The sequence below is a fragment of the Schistocerca nitens genome, chromosome 11 (assembly GCF_023898315.1).
Source record: "Schistocerca nitens isolate TAMUIC-IGC-003100 chromosome 11, iqSchNite1.1, whole genome shotgun sequence".
Classification (NCBI taxonomy): Eukaryota; Metazoa; Arthropoda; class Insecta; order Orthoptera; family Acrididae; genus Schistocerca; species Schistocerca nitens.
Window position 1 is genome coordinate 136881443 of NC_064624.1, and position 20150 is coordinate 136901592.

At 42.5% G+C, this 20150-nt stretch overlaps 1 protein-coding gene across 1 annotated transcript in view; it reads left to right on the top strand.

Annotated features, from left to right (window-relative positions):
- LOC126212714 (beta-1,3-galactosyltransferase 6-like) overlaps positions 1-20150 on the top strand; it is a gene marked incomplete at its 5' end in the record, with an annotated part of 78839 nt that overhangs the window by 27167 nt on the left and 31522 nt on the right. The window contains one exon of the mRNA XM_049940126.1: positions 1903-2019. Within this exon, the coding sequence (XP_049796083.1) occupies positions 1903-2019 (117 nt within the window). The remainder of the gene's footprint in view (positions 1-1902; positions 2020-20150) is intronic.

Below are 20150 nucleotides of genomic sequence, written 5' to 3' on the forward strand. Positions count from 1 at the left end.
TGTTTGTGTATGAGAAATCGATTGGAAACTTTCCTCATGTGAGCAGGTTGTAGGTGTCGCCACCGGCGCCAACCTTGTGTGAATGCTCTGAAAAGCTAATCATTTCCATATCACAGCATCTTCATCCTGTCGGTTAAATTTCGCGCCTGTAGCACGTCATCTTCGTGGTGTAGCAATTTTAATGGCCAGTAGCATATTTATCCAAAAATGCAATAAAAAATACATCGTTTTGTACGATAAAGCGATGTCGTACTACATATTGGTAAATATAGCGTTTAATAGGATTCAAATGGGACCTTTAGATTTTGCTTTTCTAACCATTACGTCATTAAAAGCAATGTCGCTATAAACAGTACTGACTGTATGTGATGTGGTGACAGCCTGATTTGTAGTGTAGCCAGAGATCAAGATTACATAACTCTCAGAATTCTGTAAGGTCAGGTGAGTGTTTTAAATAGAAGGGAAATGGTGGAATGCAATGCAAGATTAAAGCCTGGGGCATTTCTGCATTTCGAAAAAGTGTTTAGAGATGCCAGGATAGATGTGACTGCTGTAGAAAATTCAGAACACTTGAGAACCATAACCATTGACAAATTGTGCGCTATTTCAAATTAAGAAACCATGCTTTAGATAATACTCTGAGAACATTGGCATCCCCACTGATGGGAAACCACAATGAAAAGAGTGAATAATTATTGAAGAAACTGTGGCCTTTGGAATAGCATGTACAGTGAGCAAGCTGATTTCCAAAGTTATGTCCTTCTCACTACTTTAAGATACTTATTTTTTCCTAAGAAGACCAAGATGTAATGATTACTGCATGCCATGTGAAACACGATGTTCACAGCTATGATGGTTACCAATCGCACGTGCACGTGTGTGTGTGTGTGTGTGTGTGTGTGTGTGTGTGTGTGTGTGTGTGTGCGCGCGCGCACACGTGTGTTATTTGGGGGGCGGGGGGCGAGAGAGAGAGGGAGAGAGAGAGAGAGAGAGAGAGAGAGAGAGAGCACAAATATGAGCTGTGGTCAATATTTGGAAAATATGACACATGCATGATGGGACACTACCACATTTTGATGCTGATGTAAGATAATATCAAATGGCCGATACTGTCCGAGGTGAATAGGTTGAGCAGGGCCTGTATCTGGGATTCCGAGGTCACCTTCCCTCAGTCCTCAGAATTTTTCTGTCTGGGACCATCTCAAAAGTGTACAGTACTTCCACTGATATAGCCTTGAGATGTGATGACATGTAGAATATCTCCTTTAACAGGTACGAATGTACAGTAAATAGTAACGTGCTGCAGTTGTATTGTAATTGCCTGCCGGTGTGGCCGAGCGTTCTAGGCGCTTCAGTCTGGAACCGCGTGACTGCTTCGGTCGCAGGTTCGAATCCTGCCTCGGGCATGGATGTGTGTGATGTCCTTAGGTTAGTTAGGTTTAAGTAGTTCTAAGTCTAGGGGACTGATGACCTCAGATGTTAAGTCCCATAGTGCTCAGAGCCATTTGAACCATTTTCTGTATTGTAATTCTTGTTAAAGTGGGTGATGGGTGAAATTTGAGCCTACATGGATTGGGACCTGATTTGAAAGATTACATTTCAAATAAATTTGGCTTAACAAGGACATTTCATGCTGAAGTCTGTGCTGGTTCATTATACATTAACATGTTTGTAATAACTCACAATACAGCTATTTTGTGGATCCATGTTCACTGTAAAGTTATCGCTTCTCTCATTATATACTTTCACCCACATCAGTTGTCATTATTAATTATGGTACACCACTGATGAATGTGCCTGCTCCATAAATCTCATTACTGTGCTGTTAAAATTAAATATAGTAATTCATTAATCTTTAAATTCACTAACATTATTTAGCTAAAGTACTGTTTGTCCTTGCAGGTGGCAGGAAAACGACTGGATTTTGTGCGACCATTACCTCCCGTATGCCCTCGGAGGCGGTTACATCCTGGGTTCCAGACTGCTGCATTACATTACTCGTAACCGTCATGACCTCCAGTGAGTATTTGTTATCTGTGTAACATAATATTTTCTCAGTAGGTACTGCCATTTGATGCCATCTGTTTGATTTTTTTGAAATCAATTTGATCTTAAGGTGTTGTGGTTACCTGTAGGATACAACTATTCTGTGAATCATCATAATGATTTCAAGTTTTACTGTGCTGAAGGCTGGTCACACATAAAATCAAATCAATATGGAGCACTGTTAATGAGAGATGGGGAAAGAAGTCACAGGAAATGATACTTCATCTATAAACCTGTTGGCTGAGATTCAGAAGACTTGTCTCGTGCATTTTCTTCTCTTGCCGTGCACTGCTGCCTTAGTATTGATTACTTCTGATAGTTCTCATTATCCTGTAGGGGGGAGGGTGGCCTATAGATTTTTATGTACAATATATGCACCAATAACATTCATGTGAAATCAGTTTCTGTTGGGAGTATGAACACTTTTACAGTTCACAGAATGAGATTTTCACTCTGCAGCGGAATGTGCGCTGATATGAAACTTCCTGGCAGATTAAAACTGTGTGCCCGACCGAGACTCGCTCTTAGGAACTTTGCCTTTCGCGGGCAAGTGCTCTACCATCTGAGCTACCTAAGCACGACTCACGCCCCGTCCTCACAGCTTTACTTCTGCCAGTAGAGCACTTGCCTACGAAAGGCAAAGGTCCCGAGTTCGAGTCTTGGTCTGGCACCCAGTTTAATCTGCCAGGAAGTTTCACTTTTACAGTTAATTGATTATTTATTGGTATTTGGTCCATTGATGATAAAATTGTCTTCTGCGCACACATTATTGTTAAATACACAGTGAGAATAAAAAGTTTAGCAAAGCTACTTAACAGGTCTTACAATAGCAATTTAAATACAGGTTGTAAGGTGGTGAGAGAATGGCTGGAACGAAATGCAGTGTGGAGAAAAGCAAGACTATGGTGGTAACTGGAGGAGACAGAGAAGGCAAGGAACAGATTAAAGTTAAAGGAAAGGGTACTGAAATTGTGGGTAGCTTAAAAAGTCCAGGAAATGTGATAAAGGAGAATGCAAGAATGAAAGACAGAAGCTAGCAAAACAGTATCCCAGAGAAATGCATTTAGCTGTGTGTGAGAGACTTAGTCTGGGAATGGGAGGTGCCAATGAACAGTAAGGAAGTGCTGTGCAAGATGTACTGTACACCCATACTGACATGTGGATCAGAGACCTGGGACAATGACAAGAAGAGAGGAGAGTAGAATCCAAAGTAGTGAAATGAAATTCATAAGAAGTATGTTTGGGAAAATGATGAGAGACACAGTGAGAAATTGGATTAGAAAGGCTCAATGAGAGAACTGAGAAGGACAGATTAAAATGATTTCAACATGTAAAGAGAATAGAAGATAGAAAAAGAATGAAACAAACACTGGAGGTCAAGTTTGGGGCCAGAGGGAGACCTAGTGCAAGATGGATTGACTTACTAAAGACCAGTTTAAGAGGTAGAAATCTGGAGTTATAGAAGAAGAATGGTGATAAGATGGGAAAAGTACCGTAAATGTCCCAATTCAGCTTGATATTGCATAAAGAAGAAATAAAGATGACAACTAAGTAAAAGAGTGAAATACATCCATATTGCTATTTTTTAGTTATGCATTGCCTTTTGTAGCTGATCTGTCGGGGGGAGGATTGGGGGTGGGGGTGGGGGGAGGGAGTGGGGGGGTTCATGTCCTGCCACTCTACACGGGTGGACAAATATGTGTACTTTCAGGAAGTGTGAAGTGTGATCTTCTTGTTCAGTAATATAGTGAGCTACAACCATCAAGTATTAAAAGTTGCAGAGTATGGTTATAAGTTTCACATTTACAGTGATTTTGGAGACATTGAAAGTATAATGGTTCTCATAAAGTTTTAATTATTACAATGAGAAATCAAGCTACAAACTTGACATTTGATGATTGTATCAGTTCAGCCCTACATGTTTGCCCCTCACTGTGTTACATTTATTCCAATTGGATGACTCAGTGGAGACCTCTGTCGTACAAGTCTGTATTTTGCTGTTCAGGAAATGTTCAGAGTTGAAAGTCACATTACCGTTCTGGAAATGCCTGCCATGCAATGTTTTCCTTATCTGAACCAAGACTAGGAAGTCTCTGGGTGCCATGTCAGCAGGATATAGGAGGTGAGGCATAATTTGATAGCTGAAAGAAGCAGCAAGTTAACTGTGTCCTGTTCATAAATAGCTGGGGCATTGTCATGCAGCAAAACATCCCCTCAAACAACTTCCTGTGATCCAGGACAGAAAGGAGATCACCTTCGGTTGTAAAGTCATCTGTCTTCTTATTATTGCATTGCAAATTCTAGATTTCAATTGACAGAGTGGCCATCCTCATGTAGACTGAATGTAATTATAATGACACACATTCCAATCTAACTCAGGCATGTAAAAGCATGGACTAATGCTTGTACATTCCTGAGTTAGACTGGAACATGTGTTGTTATAATTACGGTCAGTTTCCATGACCGCTTATAATGCACTGATGATGGCTGCATTGTCAGTTGAAACCTAGATTTGCAATGCAGTAAAAAAGAAAGAGGATGTTACAACTGGTGCTGACCTTCTTCCTGTCATGGATTACATAATGGTCATGGGGCACAATCATCCTGTGGAATTGAATATGATGAACTTTCTGCGATGCTTTAGCTTGACAGCCTCTCGTAACCTCATCACGATATTTCGCAGGGTGTATACGACCCGGGGCAACCGGGAGATCCGCGAAAAACGCAGGAATTTTTTCATCTGGGAGAAAACCGTGAAAAACCCGGGAATTTTTTAGGATTCTGGGGATATTTCATTGTTTTAGTTTTCAGTTAAATTTTCGTCATTTTGACTGGTAAGAACCAATACTCTAACAAAGGATGTTACTATGTCCCGCTTCTGCAGAATAATACTGCAGCAACAAAACATGGACGAGAGGGGGGGGGGGGGGGGGAACTTAAGTCGCAAAGGAAATGTGCCATATACAACAACAAAACACAGTGCTCATACAAGTGTTTGTCAACAGCAAAGTATGTCAAAGGCTTTAGGAAGACTGTGCAATGCTTCCTAACAACAAATTGCCTCCGATGGGCGTGGCGTGACAGCTGTTTACATTAGATTCGACTGAGCAGTTGCAGGCGGGCTCTTGCGCACCGCAGATGAGTCGCATGTGAGCAGTACCTTCTCCCGCTTCTGGCTACAGATGTGTGGCTGGGCGCCACTATCTAATATTGCCCTGTTTCTGAAATATGGTAGATCTGGGGCTGATGCAAAGAGTAGCCTGAGTTGTAGTGGGGAGGTGGGTAGTCTCCACATGACCTGTGTTTACGTTTAGTGATTTTGCTCTTTCCCCTTCATTTATTGCTCTCACATTAAATGAAAACAAAACGGATTTCTGTGGCTGGGAGCTACAAAATGAATTAAAATACATTTGCATAATTACAGAAGGCTAAAATATGTTATTAGTTTCAGGTTTTATTTCCACCTTTCTGACAGTCGAGCATTAATCACCTTGCAGAACAATGAAGTCATTTTTGTCGGTTTGCTAAAGCGATTTTGCTTTTATTAATCTTTTGATGGCAGTTATAAGAGTCGAGGGACATGAAAGGGAAGCAGTGGTTGGGAAGGGAGTAAGACAGGGTTGTAGCCTCTCCCCGATGTTATTCAATCTGTATATTGAGCAAGCAGTAAAGGAAACAAAAGAAAAATTCGGAGTAGGTATTAAAATCCATGGAGAAGAAATAAAAACTTTGAGGTTCGCCGATGACATTGTAATTCTGTCAGAGACAGCAAAGGACTTGGAAGAGCAGTTGAACGGAATGGATGGTGTCTTGAAGGGAGGATATAAGATGAACATCAACAAAAGCAAAACGAGGATAATGGAATGTAGTCGAATTAAGTCGGGTGATGTTGAGGGTATTAGATTAGGAAATGAGACACTTAAAGTAGTAAAGGAGTTTTGCCATTTGGGGAGCAAAATAACTGATGATGGTCGAAGTAGAGAGGATATAAAATGTAGAATGGCAATGGCAAGGAAAGCGTTTATGAAGAAGAGAAATTTGTTAACATCGAGTATAGATTTAAGTGTCAGGAAGTCGTTTCTGAAAGTATTTGTATGGAGTGTAGCCATGTATGGAAGTGAAACATGGACGGTAAATAGTTTGGACAAGAAGAGAATAGAAGCTTTCGAAATGTGGTGCTACAGAAGAATGCTGAAGATTAGATGGGTAGATCACATAACTAATGAGGAGGTACTGAGTAGGATTGGGGAGAAGAGGAGTTTATGGCACAACTTGACCAGAAGAAGGGATCGGTTGGTAGGGCATGTTCTGAGGCATCAAGGGATCACCAATTTAGTATTGGAGGGCAGTGTGGAGGGTAAAAATCGTAGGAGGAGACCAAGAGATGAATACACTAAGCAGGTTCAGAAGGATGTAGGTTGCAGTAGGTACTGGGAGATGAAGAAGCTTGCACAGGATAGAGTAGCATGGAGAGCTGCATCAAACCAGTCTCAGGACTGAAGACCACAACAACAACAATCTTTTGTGCTGAGGCAGTCACTTTATTTGAAACGAAGTGTTTAATTTCACACTGTTGGCTAGTTTCAACTGTTCACTGCATTTCAAGTGCACATTTTCCATCTTCTAGCTCGTATGGCATTGTTGTTTTGTTGTTGTGGTCTTTAGTCCTGAGACTGGTTTGATGCAGCTCTCCATGCTATTCAATCATACAGTAAAGCTGCATGCCCTCGGGAAAAATTACTGCTGTAGTTTCCCCTTGCTTTCAGCCGTTCGCAGTACCACAACAGCAAGGCCGTTTTGGTTAGTGTTACAAGGCCAGATCAGTCAATCATCCAGACTGTTGCCCCTGCAACTACTGAAAAGACTGCTGCCCCTCTTCAGGAACCACATGTTTGTCTGGCCTCTCAACAGATACCCCTCCGTTGTGGTTGCACTTACGGTATGGCTGTCTGTATTGTTGAGGCATGTTGAGGCATGTTGAGGCATGCAAGCCTCCCCACCAACGGCAAGGTCCATGGTTCATGGGGAGAAGCGTATGGCATTAATGCCATAACAAAGAACCAAACATGAGATAATACAGTACTGGTACTCAAGAAAATTTACATCTGAATCTGGACATATGAATGTGCACTTTAAGCCGAATTGTGCATTTTAGTATGGTTCACGAAATTCCGATGCTCTTGAAGTATCCTCTGATGTCTTGTTTCTTTTATAACATAACACAAGATCTTTTTTACACATGCGAACATGCGGGCTTCCTTCGTCATCGTAGCTGCGTAAGTGCAGTGACACCTGTTATCTGGCACTCTCTGGCAACTGCTGAAACGAACCAATTTCTAACAGGTCACTGGAAAATATTGCGAATGGTGGTTTGAAAAGTGTTACTTTCAAAGTAAATTTCCTTTTACTCAAGCTGAGTGTGAGAATGTACGGTGAATTTCTTAAATCGCAAAGCGTTTGACTCTCATTTAAAAATCAACTCTTTGAGGATGACCATCTAGAAGATTTTCAAGCCCAGATCGTCAGATATTTACGTCGTTATTAAAAATTTTACTGGTACATTTGTGTGATGTATCTTAAAGTGTAACATGCGCAAAAAAGAGCAACATTATATGTGGGAGCTTAGCTTCTATTGCAGCTTATTAATCTTCTAGACCAACATTATATGTGAAAGCCTTGTTTTCCCTGTAGCAACACTATGTATATTAATTTAAACTATTAACTTTTCGTACTTGTGTGTTCACGCTACTTAGCAGTGATGTTACTATTGGCTGACTACATCATGTGTCCTATGCTGTCATCAGCTGGCGAGATCACGTGACACGAGCTACAACTGACTTACAAAAGCGCGTCGCAATCTCGATTTCAATGCTTCGGAAAGTAACGTGCGGTGTTTGGTGGAATTCGACTTTATACCTTCGCAACATGAAAATATGCGGCATACATGTTGCTGCACATCCAAGATCTTTCTAAAACGTGTTTTTTTTTCCCTCCGAGTTTCGTTTCCTAAAGTGCTGTGAAATTCTATGTCAGTGTATAAAACCATAAACATTCAAAGGATTGATAAGAATATAATAGAAAGAAACATTCCACACGGGAAAAATATATTAAAAAAAGGTGCTGTGACTTACCAAACGAGAAAGCGCTGGTAGATAGACACAATAAAAAACACACACACACAAATTTTAAGCTTTCGCAACCCACGGTTGCTTCATCAGGAAAGACGGAAGGAGAGGAAAAGACGAAAGGATGTGGGTTTTAAGGGAGAGGCTAAGGAGTCATTACAATCCCGAGAGCAGAAAGACTTACCTTAGGGGGGGAAAGGGACAGGTATACACACACACACACACACACACACACACACACACATCTGGTCTGTATATGTGCGGATGGATATGTGTGTGTGTGTGTGTGTGAGTGTATACCTGTCCCTTTCCCCCCCTAAGGTAAGTCTTTCTGCTCTTGGGATTGGAATGACTCCTTACCCTCTCCCTTAAAACCCACATCCTTTCGTCTTTTCCTCTCCTTCCCTCTTTCCTGATGAAGCAACCGCGGGTTGCGAAAGCTTGAAATTTGTGTGTGTGCGTTTTTTATTGTGTCTATCTACCAGCGCTTTCTCGTTTGGTAAGTCACAGCATCTTTTTTTAATATATTTTTCCCAAAGAATTGATAAGTTTTACAGTGCTGAGGAAAAGTGTACTGTCACTTAACATGGAAAAAGTGTATTTTTACCCGGAAGAATGTGTATTTTCAACCAGGAAATCTGGGAAAAATTTGGGAATTTTTTTTTCTTGTCCATGTATACCCCCCCATGAACCATGGACCTTGCCGTTGGTGGGGAGGCTTGCGTGCCTCATCGATACAGATAGCCGTACCGTAGGTACAACCACAACGGAGGGGTATCTGTTGAGAGGCCAGACAAACGTGTGGTTCCTGAAGAGGGGCAGCAGCCTTTTCAGTAGCTGCAAGGGCAACAGTCTGGATGATTGACTGATCTGGCCTTGTAACAATAACCAAAACGGCCTTGCTGTGCTGGTACTGCGAACGGCTGAAAGCAAGGGGAAACTACGGCCGTAATTTTTCCCGAGGGCATGCAGCTTTACTGTATGATTAAATGATGATGGCGTCCTCTTGGGTAAAATATTCCGGAGGTAAAATAGTCCCCCATTCGGATCTCCGGGCGGGGACTACTCAAGAGGATGTCGTTATCAGGAGGAAGAAAACTGGCGTTCTACGGATCGGAGCGTGGAATGTCAGGTCCCTTAATCGGGCAGGTAGGTTAGAAAATTTGAAAAGGGAAATGGATAGGTTAAAGTTAGATATAGTGGGAATTAGTGAAGTTCGGTGGCAGGAGGAACAAGACTTCTGGTCAGGTGACTATAGGGTTATAAACACAAAGTCAAATAGGGGTAATGCAGGAGTAGGTTTAATAATGAATAGGAAAATAGGAACGCGGGTAAGCTACTACAAACAGCTTAGTGAACGCATTATTGTGGCCAAGATAGATACGAAGCCCACACCTACTACAGTAGTACAAGTTTATATGCCAACTAGCTCTGCAGATGACGAAGAAATTGAAGAAATGTATGATGAAATAAAAGAAATTATTCAGATTGTGAAGGGAGACGAAAATTTAATAGTTATGGGTGACTGGAATTCCAGTGTAAAAAAGGGAGAGAAGGAAACATAGTAGGTGAATATGGATTGGGGCTAAGAAATGAAAGAGGAAGCCGCCTGGTAGAATTTTGCACAGAGCACAATTTAATCATAGCTAACACTTGGTTTAAGAATCATGATAGAAGGTTGTATACATGGAAGAACCCTGGAGATACTAAAAGGTATCAGATTGATTATATAATGGTAAGACAGAGATTTAGGAACCAGGTTTTAAATTGTAAGACATTTCCAGGGGCAGATGTGGACTCTGACCACAATCTATTGGTTATGACCTGTAGATTAAAACTGAAGAAAGTGCAAAAAGGTGGGAATTTAAGGAGATGGGACCTGGATAAACTGAAAGAACCAGAGGTTGTACAGAGTTTCAGGGAGAGCATAAGGGAACAATTGACAGGAATGGGGGAAAGAAATACAGTAGAAGAAGAATGGGTAGCTTTGAGGGATGAAGTAGTGAAGGCAGCAGAGTATCAAGTAGGTAAAAAGATGAGGGCTAGTAGAAATCCTTGGGTAACAGAAGAAATATTGAATTTAATTGATGAAAGGAGAAAATATAAAAATGCAGTAAATGAAGCAGGCAAAAAGGAATACAAACGTCTCAAAAATGAGATCGACAGGAAGTGCAAAATGGCTAAGCAGGGATGGCTAGAGGACAAATGTAAGGATGTAGAGGCTTATCTTACTAGGGGTAAGATAGATACTGCCTACAGGAAAATTAAAGAGACCTTTGGAGATAAGAGAACCACTTGTATGAACATCAAGAGCTCAGATGGAAACCCAGTTCTAAGCAAAGAAGGGAAAGCAGAAAGGTGGAAGGAGTATATAGAGGGTCTATACAAGGGCAATGTACTTGAGGACAATATTATGGAAATGGAAGAGGATGTAGATGAAGATGAAATGGGAGATACGATACTGCGTGAAGAGTTTGACAGAGCACTGAAAGACCTGAGTCGAAAAAAGGCCCCCGGAGTAGACAACATTCCATTGGAACTACTGACGGCCTTGGGAGAGCCAGTCCTGACAAAACTCTACCATCTGGTGAGCAAGATGTATGAAACAGGCGAAATACCCTCAGACTTCAAGAAGAATATAATAATTCCAATCCCAAAGAAAGCAGGTGTTGACAGATGTGAAAATTACCGAACTATCAGTTTAATAAGCCACAGCTGCAAAATACTAACACGAATTCTTTACAGACGAATGGAAAAACTAGTAGAAGCGGACCTCGGGGAAGATCAGTTTGGATTCCGTAGAAATACTGGGACACGTGAGGCAATACTGACCTTACGACTTATCTTAGAAGAAAGATTAAGGAAAGGCAAACCTACGTTTCTAGCATTTGTAGACTTAGAGAAAGCTTTTGACAATGTTGACTGGAATACTCTCTTTCAAATTCTAAAGGTGGCAGGGGTAAAATACAGGGAGCGAAAGGCTATTTACAATTTGTACAGAAACCAGATGGCAGTTATAAGAGTCGAGGAACATGAAAGGGAAGCAGTGGTTGGGAAGGGAGTAAGACAGGGTTGTAGCCTCTCCCCGATGTTATTCAATCTGTATATTGAGCAAGCAGTAAAGGAAACAAAAGAAAAATTCGGAGTAGGTATTAAAATCCATGGAGAAGAAATAAAAACTTTGAGGTTCGCCGATGACATTGTAATTCTGTCAGAGACAGCAAAGGACTTGGAAGAGCAGTTGAATGGAATGGATGGTGTCTTGAAGGGAGGATATAAGATGAACATCAACAAAAGCAAAACGAGGATAATGGAATGTAGTCGAATTAAGTCGGGTGATGTTGAGGGTATTAGATTAGGAAATGAGACACTTAAAGTAGTAAAGGAGTTTTGCTATTTGGGGAGCAAAATAACTGATGATGGTCGCAGTAGAGAGGATATAAAATGTAGACTGGCAATGGCAAGGAAAGCGTTTCTGAAGGAGAGAAATTTGTTAACATCGAGTGTAGATTTAAGTGTCAGGAAGTCTTTTCTGAAAGTATTTGTATGGAGTGTAGCCATGTATGGAAGTGAAACATGGACGATAAATAGTTTGGACAAGAAGAGAATAGAAGCTTTCGAAATGTGGTGCTACAGAAGAATGCTGAAGAGTAGATGGGTAGATCACATAACTAATGAGGAGGTACTGAACAGGATTGGGGAGAAGAGGAGTTTGTGGCACAACTTGACCAGAAGAAGGGATCGGTTGGTAGGACATGTTCTGAGGCATCAAGGGATCACCAATTTAGTATTGGAGGGCAGCGTGGAGGGTAAAAATCGTAGGGGGAGACCAAGAGATGCATACACTAAGCAGATTCAGAAGGATGTAGGTTGCAGTAGGTACTGGGAGATGAAGAAGCTTGCACAGGATAGAGTAGCATGGAGAGCTGCATCAAACCAGTCTCAGGACTGAAGACCACAACAACAACAACATGTATACACCCTGTTTCAGTAGTGTAAAGGGTAAAGTTATAAATGAGACATAGTGCCAGCAGTGCAGCACCAGGACAGAATCAAGCCACAGTTCGACAGAGCTGCTAGTCTTTGTACTGTGTGCCCACTAGCCTTTGTACTGCATGCCCACCAGCTTCGCAGTGCCGTCTGTGTCGACACACCGCACGTGCCGACGCCAGGCCAGTCCTCGGCAAGGAATTGCCTCCCCCAATTATTACGTCTGGGTCGTCATCCGTTCCAGACTATTTTTCTGTGACATACTAACACTGCCATTACTGTGAAGTCGGCAGGGAGAAACAGTATCGAAGCTTTCGCTGACCGACTCGTTATCGGGCTAACAGTCGGGCAGTTACGTGATGACGAGCACGTGCCGTTCGGCACCGCACCCATGACACGGAGGCATCTGCCACTGCCGGGACACGAACTGCTTTCTGCTGCCTAAGCACTGGGGTACCTCAGCAGACCTGCACTTTGCTGCCTTCCCAGAAGTACGACACGAGGCCCGGCCGTCTCTGCACGTGCCGGGCTGTCGACAGGAGGCCGACGAACCGTAGGCCCTGTAGCGTGCCACAGCTTGACGTCCTCACGGCGACCACCGCTGCCACGAGAGGTGCTTGCTCACTTCTGTCAATACCAGCTTACCAGAGATGACAGTTTAGCACTCTGCCTGCTGAGCAGTGCGAGCACACCGTCTGCTGTACACTGTTGCCAGCTGCTGCGGTGCTGGAATATTACGAGGGAACACCGGGCCCTTCCAGGGAATAGAGTGGACTCAGAAGACATTCCGAGCACAGTGAATTTACACTGAAGTGCCAAAGAAACTGGTATAGGTGTGAGATATGCAAACGGGCAGAATATGGTGCTGCGATTGGCAGTGCCTATACAAGACGCCAAAGAAACTGGCATAGGCATGAGGTATGCAAACGGGCAGAATATGGTGCTGCGATTGGTAACGCCTACATAAGATGCCAAAGAAACTGGCATAGGCACGAGATATGCAAACTGGCAGAATATGGTGCTGCGATTGGCAACGCCTATATGAGACGCCAAAGAAACTGGTATAGGCTTGAGATATGCAAACAGGCAGAATATGGTGCTGCGATTGGCAAGACCTATATAAGACAAGTGTCTGGCAGAGTTCTTAGCTCAGTTACTGCTGCTACAATTCCAGATAATCAAGATTTAAGTGAGTCTGACCGTGGTGTCCTAGTCAGCGCACGAGTGATGGGACACAGCGTCTCCGAGGTAGCAATGAAGTGGGAATTTTCCTGAATGACCATTTCGTGAGTGTATCGTGAATATCAGGAACCCGGTAAAATTTCAAATCTCTGACATCGCTGCGGCTGGAAAAAGATCCTGCCAGAATGGGGCCAATGATGACTGAAGAGAATTGTTCAATGTGACAGAAGTGCAACCCTTCTGTAAATTGATACAGATATCAATGCTGACCATCAACAAGTGTCAGCATCCGAACCATTCAACGAAACATCATCGATGTGGGCAGCTGAAGGCTCACTTGTGTACCCTCGATGACTGCACGACACACAGCTTTTTTGCCTCACCTGGGCCTGTCAACACCGAAATTGGACTTTTGGTGACTGGAAAAATGTTGCCTGGTCTGATCAGTCTCATTTCAAATTGTATCGAGCAGATGGACATGCACGGGTATGGAGACAACCTCATGAATCCATGGATGCTGAATCCATGAGACTGTTAGAGCTGGTGGAGGCTCTGCAATGGTTTGGGGCGTGTGCAGTTGGAGTGATATGGGACCCCTGATACGTCTAGATACGACTCTGACAGGTGACACGTACATAAGCATCCTGCTGGATCACCTGCATCCATTCACGTCCATTGTGCATTCTGACGGACTAGGGCAGTTCCAGCAGGACAATGTGACACCCCACACATACGGAATTGCTGCAGAGTGGCTCCAGGAACACACTTCTGAATTGAAACAATTCTGCTGGTCACCAAACTCCCCAGATATGAACATTATTTAGCATATCCAGGATGCCTTGCAACATGCTGTTCAGAAATCTCCACCCACTCATACTTTTACAGGTTTATGGACAGCCCTGCTGGATTAATGGTCTCAATTCCTTCTGTCACTACTTCAGACATTAGTCGAGTCTCTGCCATGTCGTGTTGCATTACTTCTGCCTACTCATAAGGCTCTGCAAGATAGGAGACAGGTGTACCAGTTTCTTTGGCTCGTCAGTGTATAGAGAACTGTTGTATGATCACGCTGGTTTGTCTGCAGCCTCCCTACACCCATCAAGTCATCCACTGAGCCTGCAACACCCCCAGAAGACTCGAGCACATCTGACAAGTGAGAAATATTCGTGTCCAATGTAATGCACTGTTATAGTAATATGCTCCTGTTACAGTTTGTCTCTTACAGGCATAATCTCTTGGCATCACACATTGGCAATTGCAAGAAAAACACTTAGCACCTCCTTGCCTGAAGGTGGTTGTATCTTGTGCATTTTAGGCAGTTGTTAATCGTGTTTCCACTGCTTGCTTTGCTACTTTGCCCCAGGATCGTAGTGATATAAGTAGCACTCATCCACAGCGATTAGATGGCTAGACAGGTCATCTGGTTTGGTGTGATACGGCTGTAACTTTCCACTGCTGCCTCAGTTTGGATGGCTTTCTGAATGGAGACGAGCTATTGTGGAAACCAGAAAACGGCCTTTGTCATCTTGAAAATATTGTGCAAGATGTTTAAACTGATCTGTAGCTGATTTTTAGCTTTACCGCTGTTGCCTCAATTGTGAAATGCCACTCTTTCAGCAACAGGACCTCCAATTATCTTGCAATTTCCAGTTCTTCACAGAGAGATTGTCTGCTATTTCATTCTTGCTCATTAAGACTTTTATGACCACACTTGAAATTAAATGTTTGATACACCTTACCACTGTGTCACTCGATGCTGCACCACTGCCTTACACTTCCACAGACTCTGTAGGGACTGTAACACCATCCTTCGCCTTCGAATGCAGAAAAGAATTGCTGCACAGTACATCATATTATCATTTTGTTTTGCCTCTTCTAGTGATTTGCCACAGTTCTGTGGTGCAGGAAATTCAGTGTGTACCAAGACTGCAGACCTGTACCTGCAAGCAAGCAAGCAAACAAACAAAAAGTTACTTGACAAATTGCCTGTTGGCTTCTGTCACAGGTTCTTTGGCCAATGTTTGTTTGGCAGTTTTTCCAATGCTTTGCCAGCACAAGTAGCTGGCACTGACAAACCTTACCCCTCAATTGCTGCTAGTGGACTGGAGTCGAGCTAGGGGCCACAGATTATATGTACCTGGCACGCTAACATCCGAGGTCTTTTTTGTGATCATTTCCAGTGTGGTTCTCCCCTTGCTACCTGTAACGGTCATTTGCTGCAGCAATAGGAATCCAGAATCCGTTCACGTGGAGCCATTCTCCTTTCTTGTTGAAGCTACTGTCGTGATGTGTACAAGGGTTGCTCAGAAAGTAATGTACCACTTTTTTTTCTGCTGAAAACAGTGTTATGAATCGAAAACATTATGTATGTATTATTGGAAGTCTCCTGAGTCAGTGCACCAAGTTTCCGTCACTTCCGACAGATAATGTAGCTGCACGGCAGTTTCAAAATGGTGTCTCTAGGTTATGTACATAACAAGCAAAATGCCGTCATTCAATTTCTCACTGCAGAGAAAGAAACTGTGGGGAATATTCACAAACGCTTGTGCAAAGTCTATGGAGCATCTGCTGTCAACAGAAGTACAGTTAGTCACTGGGCACAGAGGGTGAGGTCATCAGAAGGCAGTTCAGCTGAGCTCCACGATTTGTAGTGTTTGGGGAGACCCACAGCTGTTACACCTGACACGTTGCAGCGAGCTGATGTTGTCATTCGTGAGGGCCGACGCATTACAACTCGGCAGTTGGCACTGCATCTGTCAATCGGCAGAGAAAGTGTGGATGCATTTATGTGCACTCTCGGATATTCAGAAGTGTGTGGAAGATGGGTCCCGCAGTGTCTAATGGTGGATCACAAATTGCACAGAAAAAAACGTTTGTCTCGATTTGCTGCAATGTTTTGAAACTGAGGGGGAGACCTTCTTGTCCCGGATTGTGATGAAACCTGGGTTCACCGTTTTGAGCGAGAAACAAAATAACAGTCGATTGAATGGCGCCATTCCCACTCCTCACGGAAGAAAAAATTCAAAGCAACTGCTTCACCCAGTAAAGTCATGATCACCGTGTTTTGGTACTGTGGAGGTGTGATTCCCAATGACGTGATCCTAAGAAGTAGTACCGTTAGTTCAGAAGCATATGTCAACACATTAACAAAACTTGAGACACGCTACTGGTGACTTTGCGCCACAGCAACCCGAGAGATGTTTTGATAACACCCAGCCTCACACAAGTCTGAGGACTGCTGAACACATCGCAAAACGGGGTTGGACGGTGTTACCCCATCCACCCTACAGCCCTGACCTAACCCCCTTGGACTTCCACTTTTGTCCTCTAATGGATGCCATTCGTGGAAGACACTTTGAGTACGATGAGGAGCTGATTCACACAGTGAAGCACTAGCTCCACCACCAGGACAAGTATTGGTACTGACAGGGTATACACGCCCTCATTTTGCGCTGGAGGAAGACCACAGAATGGGATGGAGATTGTGTGGAAAAATAGGTAGTAGTAGTATGGTATTCTGCCTTACAGCAGGTCCTGTCATGGGTTAAGTCTCTTCCACTTTCGTTTGTCCATAGCCAGTCTTTTCATTTCTGAATATTTGTCTCCTTTTATATTGTCTAGCATTTGATATCTTCCTTCTCCTCTTCCCCTTTTTCCCTCCACCATTCTTTCTATTCCTTCCTTCAATAAACAGTCCCTCCTCAAACAGTGTCCAATCCAGTTCCGTTTTCTCTTTCCGATAACTTTCAGCATGTTTCTTTCTTCTGCAACTCTTCTTAATACTTCTTCATTCCTTACTCGGTCTTACCATTTCACTTTTTCCATTCTTCTCCATATCCACATCTCTAGTGACTCCAGTCTTTCATCTTCCTTCCTCAATGTCCAGGCCTCCGCACCAATAGTGCAACGCTCCACATGTAACATTTGGCATGTCTTTTCCTCAGATCTTTGTTTAGTGGTCCACAAAGTAATTTCTGTTTCCTCTTGAATCCTTCTTTTACCATTGCAGTTCTTTTCCTAATTTCTGTTGAGCAATACATATCATCCATTATTACACTTCCCAAGTAATTGAAGCTATTCACTTTGTCTATTTCCTCTCTTCCTGTTTTCATATGTCATTTTTTCCCCTTTCCTCCAATTACCATGATTTTAGTTTTCTTCTTGTTAATCTTCATTCCGCATTCTTATAATTTTGTGTTTAGATCATCTAACATTTGTTCCATCTCTCTTGCACTCTCTGCCATCACAACTATGTCATCTGCAAATCCTACACACTCCACTCTCTGACCTCCTATACAAGTTTCTCTCCTTCCATCAAAACTTTCACTAATAATTTCCTCCAGATATATAGTGAACAGTGTTGGTGAAAAAAAACAGCCTTGTCTTACACCTCTTCCCAGTTCTATTCCTTCACCCATCACACATCCTATTCTTACTCTTGCTCTCTGGTTCAAACATAAATTTCTAATTAGCCGTCTATCCCTCCAGTCAACTCCACGTTTCCTTAAGATTTCCATCTGTTTGTCCCATCTGACACAGTCAAAAGCCTTTTCAGGATCAATGAACACAACATACACCTTCCTTTTCTTCTCCATGTACCTCTTCCCTATCACTCTCAGTAGCCCAATGGCATCTCTAGTTCCCACTCCTCGCCTGAAACCAAATTGTTAATGAATCTAAGAATTTTTAGTATATTGCAGCCCCGTCAGCAACTGTGATAGACTAATATATTGAAAAATCTGCCTCAGTGCGAAAATATTCTGGTATTTACCCAGGTTTCGGCTGGAATAATCTAGCCTTCTTCAGAAGCGTAAAATTACTATAACATGCCAGCTTAAGGCACAGTCAGCATTAAAGATTAAAACCTGTAGTACCATGGTATTGTGTCGAATTGAAAACTACTTAACTGAAGTCCAGCCCCGGCACCACTTTACCACGTGGTCGGTTGGCAGTAGCAACTACATTTTATGCTTCTGAAGAAGGCTAGATTATTCTAGCCAAAACCTGGGTAAAGTCCAGAAAATTTTCGCAACTTAGTCGGATTTTTCAATATATTAAATTGTTCATCTCCTATTACACAGTTCAGCTTTCCACATAGCCTTCTGTTGAGCGCCCTCAGCAGGACCGTGGCTGCATGTGATATCTGGCTCACTGTTCTATGTTCCTCACACTTTTTGCTGTTCTTTTTCTTTTCTATAGGTATTAAGATACTTTCTGTAAAGTCCTTTGGCCATTTTCTTGTCATGTATATTTGATTAAACAGTTCAATCAGCTTCCTTTTCCCTTCTTTCTCCAGTGACTTAAACAGTTCTGCAGGAATCTCATCAATTCCCATGGCCTTTCCATTTTTCATCTCCTTCATAGATTCTTCAATCTCACTAGTTAGTATTGTGGTGTCACCGCCAGACACCACACTTGCTAGGTGGTAGCTTTAAATCGGCCGCGGTCCATTAGTACATGTCGGACCCGCGTGTCGCCACTGTTAGTGATCGCAGACCGAGCGCCACCACACGGCATGTCTCGAGAGACTTACTAGCACGCGCCCCAGTTGTACGGACGACTTCGCTAGCGATGCACACTGACGAAGCCTCGCTCATTTGCAGAGCAGATAGTTAGAATAGCCTTCAGCTAAGTCAATGGCTACGACCTAGCAAGGCGCTATTAGTAACATTGCATGTATCTACAGAGTCTCACTTGTATCGTCAAGAGCGATGTACAACAATGATGGATTAAAGTTAAGTATTCCAGCAGCTACGTACTTTTCTTTATAGCATTCATTACGTATCCTGTTTCAGACCTCACGCCCATCTGCGTGAGCTTAGCGCGTGCCTTTCGGCTACTTCTGAGTGGCGTGGCTGTCTTGTTACGCCACAACAAGTATTGCATTTCCTTTGTCACCATCTGCAACTTTATCTTCTTCTTCTATCCCAAGGTCTTCTTCACTTGGTCGGCTGTCTGCAGCGTATGGTCATTCTATACATCTTCTCATTTCTTGGTGTTCATTCACCATTTCACCATCTGCTGCCTCTACTTCCTTTATTTATTTATTTATTTATTTATGCATTTATTTTACCTGGCAAGATTAGGGCCTTCAGGCCCTCTCTTACACCTAACCAGGCATACTCAGATTCAACAAATTTCAGTTTCTACAGAACATTAAGGAAATATTACATGTTATACAGTATTAATGTTAAGAAAAAAAAAAGATTATAAACGTAGTACAATGATAATTATAACAATCAAAAATTAATTATAACAATCAAGAATAATAATATTAGTAATAATAATAATAATAATAATGACTATGTATATGAAAGTAAACATAATTTTCTTTTATGAATGTCAGTCCTATTGCTAGTTGGGAATTTTCTCGTTATATTCTTGCAGCTTGTGAGTTATTCTCATCAAGCAGAGACATAAGACGATAGAATGGGGTGAAAGAGATATAGAAGAGGTAGATAGGTTAGAGGAAGAGAAATAGAATGGTAAAATTCGAAGCTATGATGGAGAGGAGAAAGAAAGAGATGAGAGGGGCCCAACAATGGTGGCTATACCGTCCCTAATATGTAAGTCTTGAGTTCACTCTTGAATGTTGAGTGGTTCCGGATAAGACGCAGATCACAGGGGAGCGTGTTCCATAGTCGTATGGCTGAGATGGAGAATGACATGGAGAAAGATTTTGTGTTATGTAAAGGTACAGCCAAGATGCTAGACGTATCCGATCTGGTATTGCGGTTGTGGAATGATGATAGGTGTTTAATGTGAGAAGATAAGTATTGGGGGCACCAGTGGCTAAGAAATCGATGA